This window comes from Colobus angolensis, unplaced genomic scaffold, assembly GCF_000951035.1.
Source record: "Colobus angolensis palliatus isolate OR3802 unplaced genomic scaffold, Cang.pa_1.0 Scaffold144, whole genome shotgun sequence".
Taxonomy (NCBI): domain Eukaryota; kingdom Metazoa; phylum Chordata; class Mammalia; order Primates; family Cercopithecidae; genus Colobus; species Colobus angolensis.
Window position 1 is genome coordinate 3,457,517 of NW_012114533.1, and position 11,000 is coordinate 3,468,516.

The following is an 11,000-nucleotide window of genomic DNA, read 5'->3' on the forward strand; positions in this document are numbered from 1 at the left end:
GAACCTGGGAGGTGGAGGTTGCAGTGAGCCAAGATCGTGCCACTGCACTCCGGCCTGGGTGACAGAGTGAGACTTCGTATCAAAAAAAAAAAAAATTATTCATTTATAAAAATCCCTCCAAACAGATGATGGCAGTCATCCTTTACCTTTTTTCAACAGATTTGGTAAAGGTTTTCATGCTTCTCAGTGAAATTCCCACTTGTCAGATTTACTAAACTATTCACAATCATTGTAAGCTAATAGAGCCTTACAGGTAAATTCTTCTCCCATAACCAAGCCAATTCAATTACTCTAACTTTACACAGGTCCTAATTCCATTGAGTACCTAGAACAGAGCCTGGCACATAAGAGGCATTTGATAAACATTTGCTTGGAGGCTCTGGTCATCAGGCCCTGCCACCCACTCTTGACTGATACTCAGGAAGTTGTTTCCTCTGCCAAGCATAGAGGACCAAGGGGAAGGGAGCTGGGGTTGAACGTGAACCTGCCTGGACAATGTTCTAACCAAGGAACCCAGTGGGAACAGATGTGTCTTACTGCCATGTTGCCTTCGAGTCATGTAGAATAAATGAACAAATAAGAAAATGAATCAATGGATGGATGGTTTGGAGAACACTCAAGAAGCTTGGTTTATATTTTGGGTTGCCCTTGCCTAAATTTCTGAGGATTATATTGATTCTATGATTAGTAATATGTGAGTACCAAAGTGAGTTTAAGTTATCTCTGGAATTTCTCAAACTGGATCAGGGATAACGGTCTTCCAAGAAAGCTCTGAATCAGGATGACTCCTGAGTCTAACCTACCTTTCCCAAAGTCCTATCAGAATGCAAATAACTATACCCACAGTTGGCAGAGAAAAGAAATCCTTACCAGTTATCAGTTCTATGCAGATTACTTTTGACCCTTACCTGGCACAGAGTGTCCATCTTTTCTTCCTCCACTCCATCTCCTCTTAACTCAGCCATCAATCCCAGAGGCCCCTTGATCAGACTCCCCTTAATAGGTCTGAGCCACCTCCCCAACAAAACTTACCATATAATTAATGACAGTTTCCTTTTTCACGCAAAAGCAGTCTTTAAACTATGACTGTTGCCTAAGTAACTCACAGAAAACCTCTGTGTTCTCTTTCCCAGAAGATTATATATGTTACAACATGGGGAAAACTGTGATTTTTGTAAAATTACTATGAGAAATTTCTCACCCAAAATGGAGTGTTCTTTTAGGTTCGTGTAACGAGCAGAAAGGCCATTGAAGTTGTCTCTAGTGACATCATGCCCACTGTTTCTGCCCCAGAGGAAGGTGACACAGGGGGACCAGTTAACGGCCCACTTTTGAAGTGTTTACTGTGTCCCCAGAATCTGGCTGTGGACTGTGAGCTATACTTTCTGTCTGCCCCAAGGCCAACAAACAAGAGTCCCGAGCTGCTCCATAAGCAGAGGGCTAAAAACTGTGCTGGTGATAGTTACTTGTCATTCAGAATTGCCTGATCTCTGCCTCTGTTCCTGAATTCCCATCTCAGATACGCTAAAAAATCAATGAGTCGGGTCTGGCCCATGGCAGAGAGACATCTATGATCTTCACATTCACTGAGTGCCCTGGTGCCCAGTACAGTACTTGGCTCATAGAAAGTGCTCAATCAAGGTTGCTGAATGAATGAGTGAATGAATGCCAAGGGTTCCAGGATCTGGGGTAGATGGAAACAATATCTGAGAACTTCTTAAAATCACCGATGGCTCTATTCCATAGTCCAGACCAATTACTCATTCTTAAAGCATTCTAGATAGAAATTTCAGGAATGGAGGCAGAGGCCAAGCAAAGGGTTATCCTACTATCTCTTGGATTTCCTGTCCCAGGCAGTGACAGTGCTTTTATTTATGTTCTTTCCTCTGCAGAATAATCCTTCTCACCCTGCTCTACTGCCATCCCTGCCCCCAACCCTCGCGATCTCCCTGGCTTGCTTCTATGACTTAAGTTTCACCTTTTCTGACATTTCCTACCTTTATCACTCAGGCTGGGCTAGTGCCTTTTTTCCTTTGTACTCCCAGACCACTTTTCTACACACTGTTGTTACTGGTTTTACTATATTCTATTATAATCCTTCACGTCCTTGGTTGTCTTCTTCACTAGATGCTGAGCTACTTGAAGGGTCAGAGATGTTCATCCCTGAATCACCAGGATCCTTGGGAGCTCACAGCAAGTACTCAAGAAACACCTGCATGTTGAGTGGACAAAAGAACTGGAACTGAACAGTGTTGTCTGGGGGGACATGATAATTCCTCCCTGTCAGGAAGATCCTCAGTATATAAACATACCACCTGACAGTCCTTGAGATACTTACACCGGCAAACCTGTTCACAATCCGGCCTGTCGGTGTTGTGTCAAAAAATCTCATGGGTGCTCGAAGGATATTGTTAAGGAGTTGCTTGTGCAAGATATTTGATGCATGGACGAAACCAAAGGCACTCCAGAAATGTGCTATGAACACAAATATACCTAGAAATGGAAGCAGTTTTGTCAGCACCATGCACAGGAATCCCTGATGACTTGTGCTCAGGACATAATGGCAAATGCATTCCTGAGTCCAGGAAAAGTGCAGGGTCCAGACAGATTCTGTAAGATGTCATAGCCATCAGACATACCTTGCGCTAATCCCAGAGCTCCGTAGACTCCAAGTCTCATGTCCCTCTGAGATGCTGGATAGTTGGTGCTATTGTAGATTTTAGAGTCACTGGTCCAAGCACTGAGCCAGAGGTTGGATCCAATAAAAGCCACAGAATTCATCACAAATGCAAGGATGATGAAGAATATTGAAAAAAATCCTATTGCTTGTAGGTACTCCAGGTAGATGGAGAACTTTACCTGCAAAGTCCCCACCTCAATATTAGTAGAACTCCCTAATGGTTTTTGATAAGGAATCACCTAGAATGCCAACCACAAGGAGAAGTGGAGGCCCCTGGGAGCATGGGTAGCAGGTAGCAAAATTTGGTAGTCTGTGGTCACCATTTCTGCACTGTGCCAGGAAGAATAGAACAATGTTGAAATACAATGCAGGGTAAATAATCATAAAAGCTAAAGGCATTTAAGAGAAGAAGATATAAAACAGATTGGGAAAAGCCAGACATGGTAGCATGCCCCTGTAGTCCCAGCTACTCAGAAGGCTGGTGTGGGAGGATCTCTTGAGCCCCAGGGTTTCAGTCCAGCCTGGGCAACATAGTGAGACCCTGTCTCTAAAATAAACACACAAACAAAAAATCAGAGTAGAACAGATGATGGGGTTCTACTACCAACCTTGCAATTTGTGGTTAAATTTCATTAATTTGAATTATGTGCTCTAGGTCTGAGTTTTCCTGTTCCTCCACACATCAGAATGGAATCAAACACTCATGAAGTGTGGGATGAGGACATTCACAGGAAACATGGCATTCTTTATGGAAATATGACTTGGTAGAAAGCCCACAGCCTCTGCTAACATGTTAATAATGAATCTGAAAATTTGCAAAGGACAGAGGACATATTGCTCCTGTAAGTATGCGTTCAATTTCCACTTAACGTTAAAAATTTTGGGTTCTGAACCTTATAACACCTCAAATGCTACTTTTTTGTGTGGTGTTCACCTTTCCAGTTTCTACGAATTCCTTCTTAATTAGTTTTTGTCCTTTCACTAGTTCTTCATCTTCCTTCAGGCTATTCACATTCCGAGTTTTCAAGGAGTTTTTCAGGGACTTCAGATGCCTGCCACTGGACCTAGAACTGAGAGAGGGAAGCTTCCCTGAGCATGCAGGCGATTCCCAAGGGTCTTCTTGCAAGCAGATGTCATAGTCGCTCAGCTGGCACCAAAGTGCATTTCAGGGCAGATGACCGGGGAAACTGACACAACCCCGGTTTTTCCCCATCCCCACTCACATAAGAAACAAAGGAAGAGCTTGGAGTGTCCATGGTGTTAACCCTCACAGGAAAAGCCCAGGAAGAAAAAGAAAAAGATCAAGTGGAAATATGGAGCTGACGAGGTGCTGCCAGCTGAATAGATGGCCAACCTGCGGCTAAGCGTTCGACGAAAGCTGTTCTCTCTTCTCATGGTTATGGAGGCTGCATCTTCAGGGATCTCTTCCATACTGGATATCAGCCCAGCGTCATCGTCTTCTTCTTCACTGCCATCATGGACTAGGGAGACACACTAGAGGTTAGGGAAAGAGCTGCATAGAGCCCTGTCAGTCCTATGAACAAGGAGGGAGAAGCCTTCTCTGATCTTGCTGGTTTCAGCAAGGGATCCCAGATGTACGTACGGGACGGAATACTTTACTCCATAAATCCTCCATAAATAGTTATTACTACATCTTGTTATTAAGAAATATCAGGATAAAGGAGAGATGAATTAATATTCCACTGGAAGAGAAAATAGTCACAATGGAGAAGAAAATTCCTAGAAATGCCCAGGTTCCTTTGGAGGAAGAAAGAGTTTTAAGGTTTATGGTAGACATATAGAAGAGTCACATTCTCAGAATTGACTAATGAAGTGATTGTAAATTGAAAATGCTCATCTTGGCGGAGCATGGTGGCTCACACCTGTAATCCCAGCCCTTTGGGAGGCCAAGGTGGGAGGATCACTTCAGCCCAGGAGTTTGAGGCCACCTTGGACACCATAGGGAAACTCTATGTCTACAAAAAAATTTAAAAATTAGCAGGGTGTGGTGGTGCACGCCTGTGGTCCCAGCTACTTGGGAGGCTGAAGTGGGAGGATCACTTGAACATAGGAGGTTGAAGGTGAGCCATGATTGTGCCAATGTACTCCAGCCTGGGTAACAGACTGAGACTCTCTCAGAAAAGAAAAGAAAAGAAAAGAAAAGAAAATGTTCATCTTGAAATTCAAATAATTTAACAAACTTATATTAATTTAAAGCACTTAAAAGACATACCCTTAAAATAAAATATAAGACATAGTGTGGGCATCAGTGGGGATGGTAGAATAGGAACCTCCAGATATCTACTCCTCCATAAAAGCAATAAGAATAATGACCAAAAAATGGTCAAAGTCAACTTTTTCAGAGCTCTGAAATTAACCAAAGGCTTGCAACAATCCCAGAAGCATTTGTTTTTTTGAAGAGCTGACACTCAGTAATAACAGTAAGCTTGGTGGCAGTTTAACTTATCCTATTTCTGTCCCCCTCTCCTTGGCTGCTACAGCCTAGAAAACTAACAGCCATACAATCCTAGCAGCCATGAAAACCAGCAGCCTAGCAGCCACTGGAGGGGGCAGAGTGGGTTCAGAATGCTCCAAAAAGCCCCATCCCTAGAGAACTGACATTATCTCACCTATCTGGAATTCCCTGAAAACCCCCATTTACAGGGCCTATTTGACCTAACGCTGAGCTAGCTCAAACAATCAGCAGCAATTATTGAACATCACAGCAGCTGCCTGAGGTGGTGATAACACTTGGGGCAAGTAAGAAGCTCACCAAAAACTTAAAAGGAAAAGCTGGGGAATAAGATGCTCACAGGGGCTTTGATCTCTCTGATATATTCCCAGCAATCTAGAATGCCACGTACACATGCAGAGCTGTGCACATGTCCAGGAAAGATGGAAGAGGGCTCTAATCTCTCACTTCTGGCTGACCATGTGGCTCTGTATAAGCAGGAAGTGAAGGCTAAGGCAGAGATGTAAATTGCTGGAGCGCTGAAGACATGTTCCCCATCACCCACAACACACACACAGAGCCTCTCAGCAAAGGCTGAGACATTTGTTTCCAAGCATTTAAGGAAGCCTCTGTCTAATCACTAGCTGACCACTAAGCCAACCAAACAGAGACCTCAGTGGTCACACATGACAATGACAAAGAATACAGACTTAACAGAATTAGTTCAGGAAATGAAACAAATAGGAAGAACAACCACAACAAACAGCAGTGACAAAGATTGCCAAACCACTGGAAACTAGGTGAGAGGCCTTGAACAGATTATTGCCTAGCACCTTAAAAAAGAACTAATCCTGCTGACACCTTGATCTTGCCCTTCCAGCCTTCAGAAATGTGTGGCCATTCAGTTTGTGATGTGTTGTTAAGGCAGCTAATTAGGAAACTCATACACAGAACCAATCTCAGTGCAGCTCACCTTGCCCTCCTGCCCTTCTCTGCATTCCACCAAGTCCCAGATCCCAGGGCCAACGCAGCAGCATCCTAGGCTCTGGAGCTTACAAAACTGCTCAGAAATGTTCTCTCAGTGTTCACCAGAAAAAGGGCTTATGGGAATGTTTTGCAAGCTGTTCTTTGTACATTAAAGACAGGATTCTTCAAAGGAAAAGCGGTTTATAACAGAATCCAGAAACTCAGATCCAGGCTAATCAGAAAAAAATGTTTACCATTAGCATAGGACAACTGCCCAATTTTCTTACAGTAACCATGGTGATGTGGTTGAGCAATAACTCAGGAAACTCTAGCAGTAGACACTGTTCTTTCCTTGGGACTTTCACTCCCCACTCCAGGCAGGTGATTTTGTTTTCTCCAGGCTACTATCTGGAGCACATAAAGGTTGATGCAAAGCTTTCAATCGCTCCTTTCTGCTGTTCCCTGATACTCCTGCCCCACTCTCCTGGCCGGGCTCCCAATTTCTGTCACCTACACCATCCTGTTCTTTGTTCCCGCCTTCTCCCTCCAAAGCTTACAGACTTCCTGGTTTAGACTTTTCTTCTGTTTTTTTTTGAGCAGAGATGGGGTTTTACTATATAGCCCAGGGTGGTCTCAAACTCCTGGGCTCAAGTGATTCTTCTGCCTTGGCCTCCCAAAGTGCTGCTGGGATTACAGGTGTGAGCCACCGCATCCAGACCTGGCTTAGATTTTTCTTTCAAACTCTTGGGCTTCCCAGGGTAGTTTTTTTTTTTTTGAGATGGAGATTCACTCTTATTGCCCAGGCTAGAGTGCAATGGAGGGATCTCAGCTCACCGCAATCTCTGCCTCCCAGGTTCAAGCAGTTCTCCTGCCTCAGCCTCCCAAGCAGCTGGGATTACAGGCATGTGCCACCGTGCCCGGCTGATTTTGTGTTTTTAGTAGACACAAGGTTTCTCCATGTTGGTCAGGCTGGTCTTGAACTCCTGACCTCAGGTGATCCACCTGCCTCAACCTCCCAAAGTGCTGGGATTACAAGCATGAGCCATCGAGCCTGGCCCTCCCGGGGTGATTTTAAACCATTACTTGTCCTCACCTCATGGTCAGAACATGCTATCACTTGTAGGCTGTGTAGCTACTCCCTCATCTGACTGATTTCTGGAATGCTCCTACACCCTTCTGCCTTGGCTTTCTCAGACCTGAACTCCTGCTGGTGACCACCTGAGGGTGATGACCAGACCTATGCACAGGACTGCTGCTGGCAGGTCCTTGGGAAGGGTCACAGTAAACAGAGCTCTACTGCTGACTAGAGCTAACTGGTGAACCCAATGGTGGTGATATTAGAGGCTATTGCTATGGTATACTCTGAGACTATGCAACTGCCATAATTTTTTTTTTTTCTGGTTCAAATGCCCAGTGGTTTTGGTATATTAATCAAAATCCCTTTGTTAGGATTTACCAAGAATTTAGCAGTACACTAATAGTGCCAGCCCAGGAAGTTGTTGAGGAAGTTGTTTTAATGGATTTGGGGTAGATGGGGTAACATGTGTGACTAGAGTCAATAGGAACATGGCATCCCTAAAAGAGGGACTATTGTGCCACTAGTGTTTCTTCCACAAGGGTTACTCACTCAGACTTTCAGTTGGGCCCTTCTAAAGAGTGTCCTTTGATTGCATGTCAGACATCAGATGAGCAGGATAAGCCACCAGTTTGGCCCAGGCATAGAGTTTCAATTTCTGTTTCTTCAAAGAGACTCAAAACCCAGAAAGCAGAGTTTTAATCTCTGGGTAGTTCGCTTCCAAATCTAGTTCACTGGATACTGAACAGTTCAGGAAGTAGATACCGGTTTACCATTCCCTCCATGGCCCAAATTCTATCTTGTCCCAATCCTCCTTACATACCTGTGGCTTCCTCTTCAGGGCCTGTATGTCTTAGAAATGTCTTCAGATTCTTAGCAAACTCTCCTTTTTGGGCCAGGAGAGCACTGTAGGATCCTTTCTCTATAATTGTGCCATTCCCCAGAAGTACTATCTCATCCACTTGAGGAAGAAAGTGCATGCTATGTGTAACCAAGAGTCGAGTCTATAAAAATAATATGAAGTTGTGTTAATTACCATATGTCCACCATCTTCCCTGTCTTACTTGCCAGACATGTCCTCCCCTCTCCCTCCCACCCCACCTTTGTATCTTCATCATGTTCAATGATTTCTCACCTTGCCTTTCAACAGGCCATTGGGGCCCAAGACCTTATTAAAAATATGCTTTCCTACATGAGCATCCACAGCAGACAGAGGGTCATCTAGAAGATAGATGTCTAAATTTTGGTAGGTAGCTCTGGCCAGGCTGATCCGCTGCTTCTGACCCCCACTGAGATTTATACCCTGAAGAAGAAAATAATTTATATTAAGCACTACTCTCTAGACCCACCTTCACAGAATCTAATAGGGAGGGGTAAAAGGAAGAAATTTATCCCAATAAGGTGTCAAGGGGTTAAAAATCTAACAAGTTCCTTTATACAAATAAAGAACTGATTCAAATAAATAACTTTAGGCCCAACAATTAAAGATATGGCCAACTTATCACTTTTTATCATGGTTTTGTTGCTTGTCACCCCATGAGAATGTAGAACAGAGGTTTTTTCTGTTTTGTTCATGGATGTAACCCCAGCACTTAAAACAGTATTTGGCATATAGTAGGCGCTCAATAAGTCTATGCTAATTAATGAACAAAATTACTCTAGAGCTGTATCTTCACTAATCTTCTAACATCTTGAGATTTTTTGTTCCCAAAGATTGCTACATTTATTTCTAGTACTGGGGAGGGAGGATGAAAATATCCTAAATATGCAGGGTTTTTATTTAGAGATTTCAAAATAAATTATGCTAGATCTATATAATAAATACAATATAGTCATTAAAAATCTTTTTCTTTTTTTGAGATGGAGTCTTGCTCCATTGCCCAGGCTGGAGTGCAGTGGCACAATCTCAGCTCACTGCAACCTCTGCCTCCTTGGTTCAAGTAATTCTCCTGTCTCAGCCTCCTGACTAGCTGGGACTACAGGCGCCTGCTACCACGCAAGGCTAATTTTTGTATTTTTAGTAGAGACGGGGTTTCACCTTGTTGGTCAGGTTGGTCTCAAACTCCTGACCTCAGGTGATCCACCCGCCTTGGCCTCCCAAAGTGCTGGGATTACAGGCATGAGCCACTGCGCCCAGCCCTAAAAATCTATTTTTAGGAAGGGCCTTTAATAACATCAGAAGATAATTCACAGTAAATGTCTAAGTGTTCAAAGCAGATTAGTAGAAGCTTCCTCTGGCCTTGCTGATACAGAAGTAGAATCAGGACACCTAGGCTCTGGTCCCACTTCTGCCCAACCTCCTGTGAGATCAACCTTGGGCCAGTCACTGTTAACTTCCTATGGCCTTTGCCTCATCATCTTTGATTTAAATTACGTAATTCCTGTATCTGCTTCCAAGCAGAAGGTTTTAAAATTCTGAGTTATTATGTGGAATATTGTGACCCCGTGTAGTTCTTCACCACCATCCTCACTTTTTCTCTTCAATATGCCTTCACCCTTGAAGATCCCTTGTTATCCCAAGTACCTTCTCTCCAATCTCAGCCAAATCTCCTCCAGGCAGCATTTCCAAGTCTGGGAGGAGAGCGCAGGCCTCCAGGACTTGCTGGTACCTCTTTTCATTCAACTCTGCTCCAAAAAGGATGTTGTCCTTTATGGTGCCATTCTGAATCCAGGACTGCTGTGGGATATAGGCAGTGGTGCCCTAGATGAAAAAGGATCAGACCATGTTACAGCCGCACCTCCAGGAATGCAGGGTTGAAGGACGAGGTGGCTGGAGAGGGGGAAGAAACACATGGAGCTTAAATTTGAAGAACTGTGCATCAGGATGACTGAGGATCTGGTATTTATTCATGTGCTTGTAGTTATTCCACTCTCAGGACTCAATATCCTCTTCACCATCAAAAGCCCCCCTTTTTTAGACTATGTTTTCCAGCCATGATCCTGAAAATTAGATGATAAATGTGTGTGTTGCTTCTAGAAGAGGGTTTTGGTCAAACCCAATTGAATTTACTAGGAGCAACAAAGGGCTAACAATGACAAGGGAATGGTATAGATCAGCGGTCCCCAACAGTTTTTGGCACCAGGGACCAGTTTTGTGGAAGACAATTTTTCCATGGATGGGGTGGTGGTGGGAGATGGTTTCAGGATGAAACTGTTCCACCTCAGATCATCAGGCAGTAGATGCAGCCTAGATTCCTGGCATGTGCAGTTCACAAAAGAGTTCGTGGTCCTATGAGAATTTAATGCTGCTGCTGATCTGACAGGAGGTGGAGCTCAGGTGGTAATGCTCGCTCACTGCTCACCTTCTCCTGTGTAGCCTGGTTCCCAACAGGCCACGGAACAGTACCAGTCTGAGGCCCAGGGGTTGGGGACCCCTGGCACAGATGACATCTTAGGAAGCAAGCTTATATCCAAAGAGAGATGGAGTCTGGGCACGGTGGCTCATGCTTGTAATCCCAGCACTTTGGGAGGTCAAAGTGGGCGAATCACCTGAGGTCAGGAGTGACCAGCCTGGCCAACATGGTGAAACCCCATCTCTACTAAAAACACAAAAAGTAGCTGGATGTGGTGGCACGAGTCTGTAATCCCAGCTACTCGGGAAGCTGAAGCAGGAGAATCCCTTGAACCCAGGAGGCAGAGGCTGCAGTGAGCTGAGATTGGGCCACTGCACTCCAGCCTGGGATACAGAGTGAGGCTCCATCTCAAACAAACAAACAAACAAAAAACAGACATGGAGGCTGGGCGCGGTGGCTCATGCCTGTAATTCCAGCACTTTGGGAGGTTGAGGCAGGTGGATCACAAGGTCAGGAGTTCAAGACCAGCCTGGC

General features: G+C 44.4%; 1 protein-coding gene across 1 annotated transcript in view; it reads right to left on the reverse strand.

Annotated features, from left to right (window-relative positions):
* Positions 1–11,000, reverse strand: part of ABCC2 (ATP-binding cassette, sub-family C (CFTR/MRP), member 2) — a 60,138-nt gene that overhangs the window by 14,398 nt on the left and 34,740 nt on the right. The window contains exons 17-23 of the mRNA XM_011935560.1: positions 9,698–9,874; positions 8,309–8,476; positions 7,997–8,177; positions 4,035–4,161; positions 3,615–3,750; positions 2,640–2,859; positions 2,339–2,493 (exon numbers count right to left, since the gene is read on the reverse strand). Coding sequence (XP_011790950.1) covers positions 2,339–2,493; positions 2,640–2,859; positions 3,615–3,750; positions 4,035–4,161; positions 7,997–8,177; positions 8,309–8,476; positions 9,698–9,874 — 1,164 coding nt within the window. The remainder of the gene's footprint in view (positions 1–2,338; positions 2,494–2,639; positions 2,860–3,614; positions 3,751–4,034; positions 4,162–7,996; positions 8,178–8,308; positions 8,477–9,697; positions 9,875–11,000) is intronic.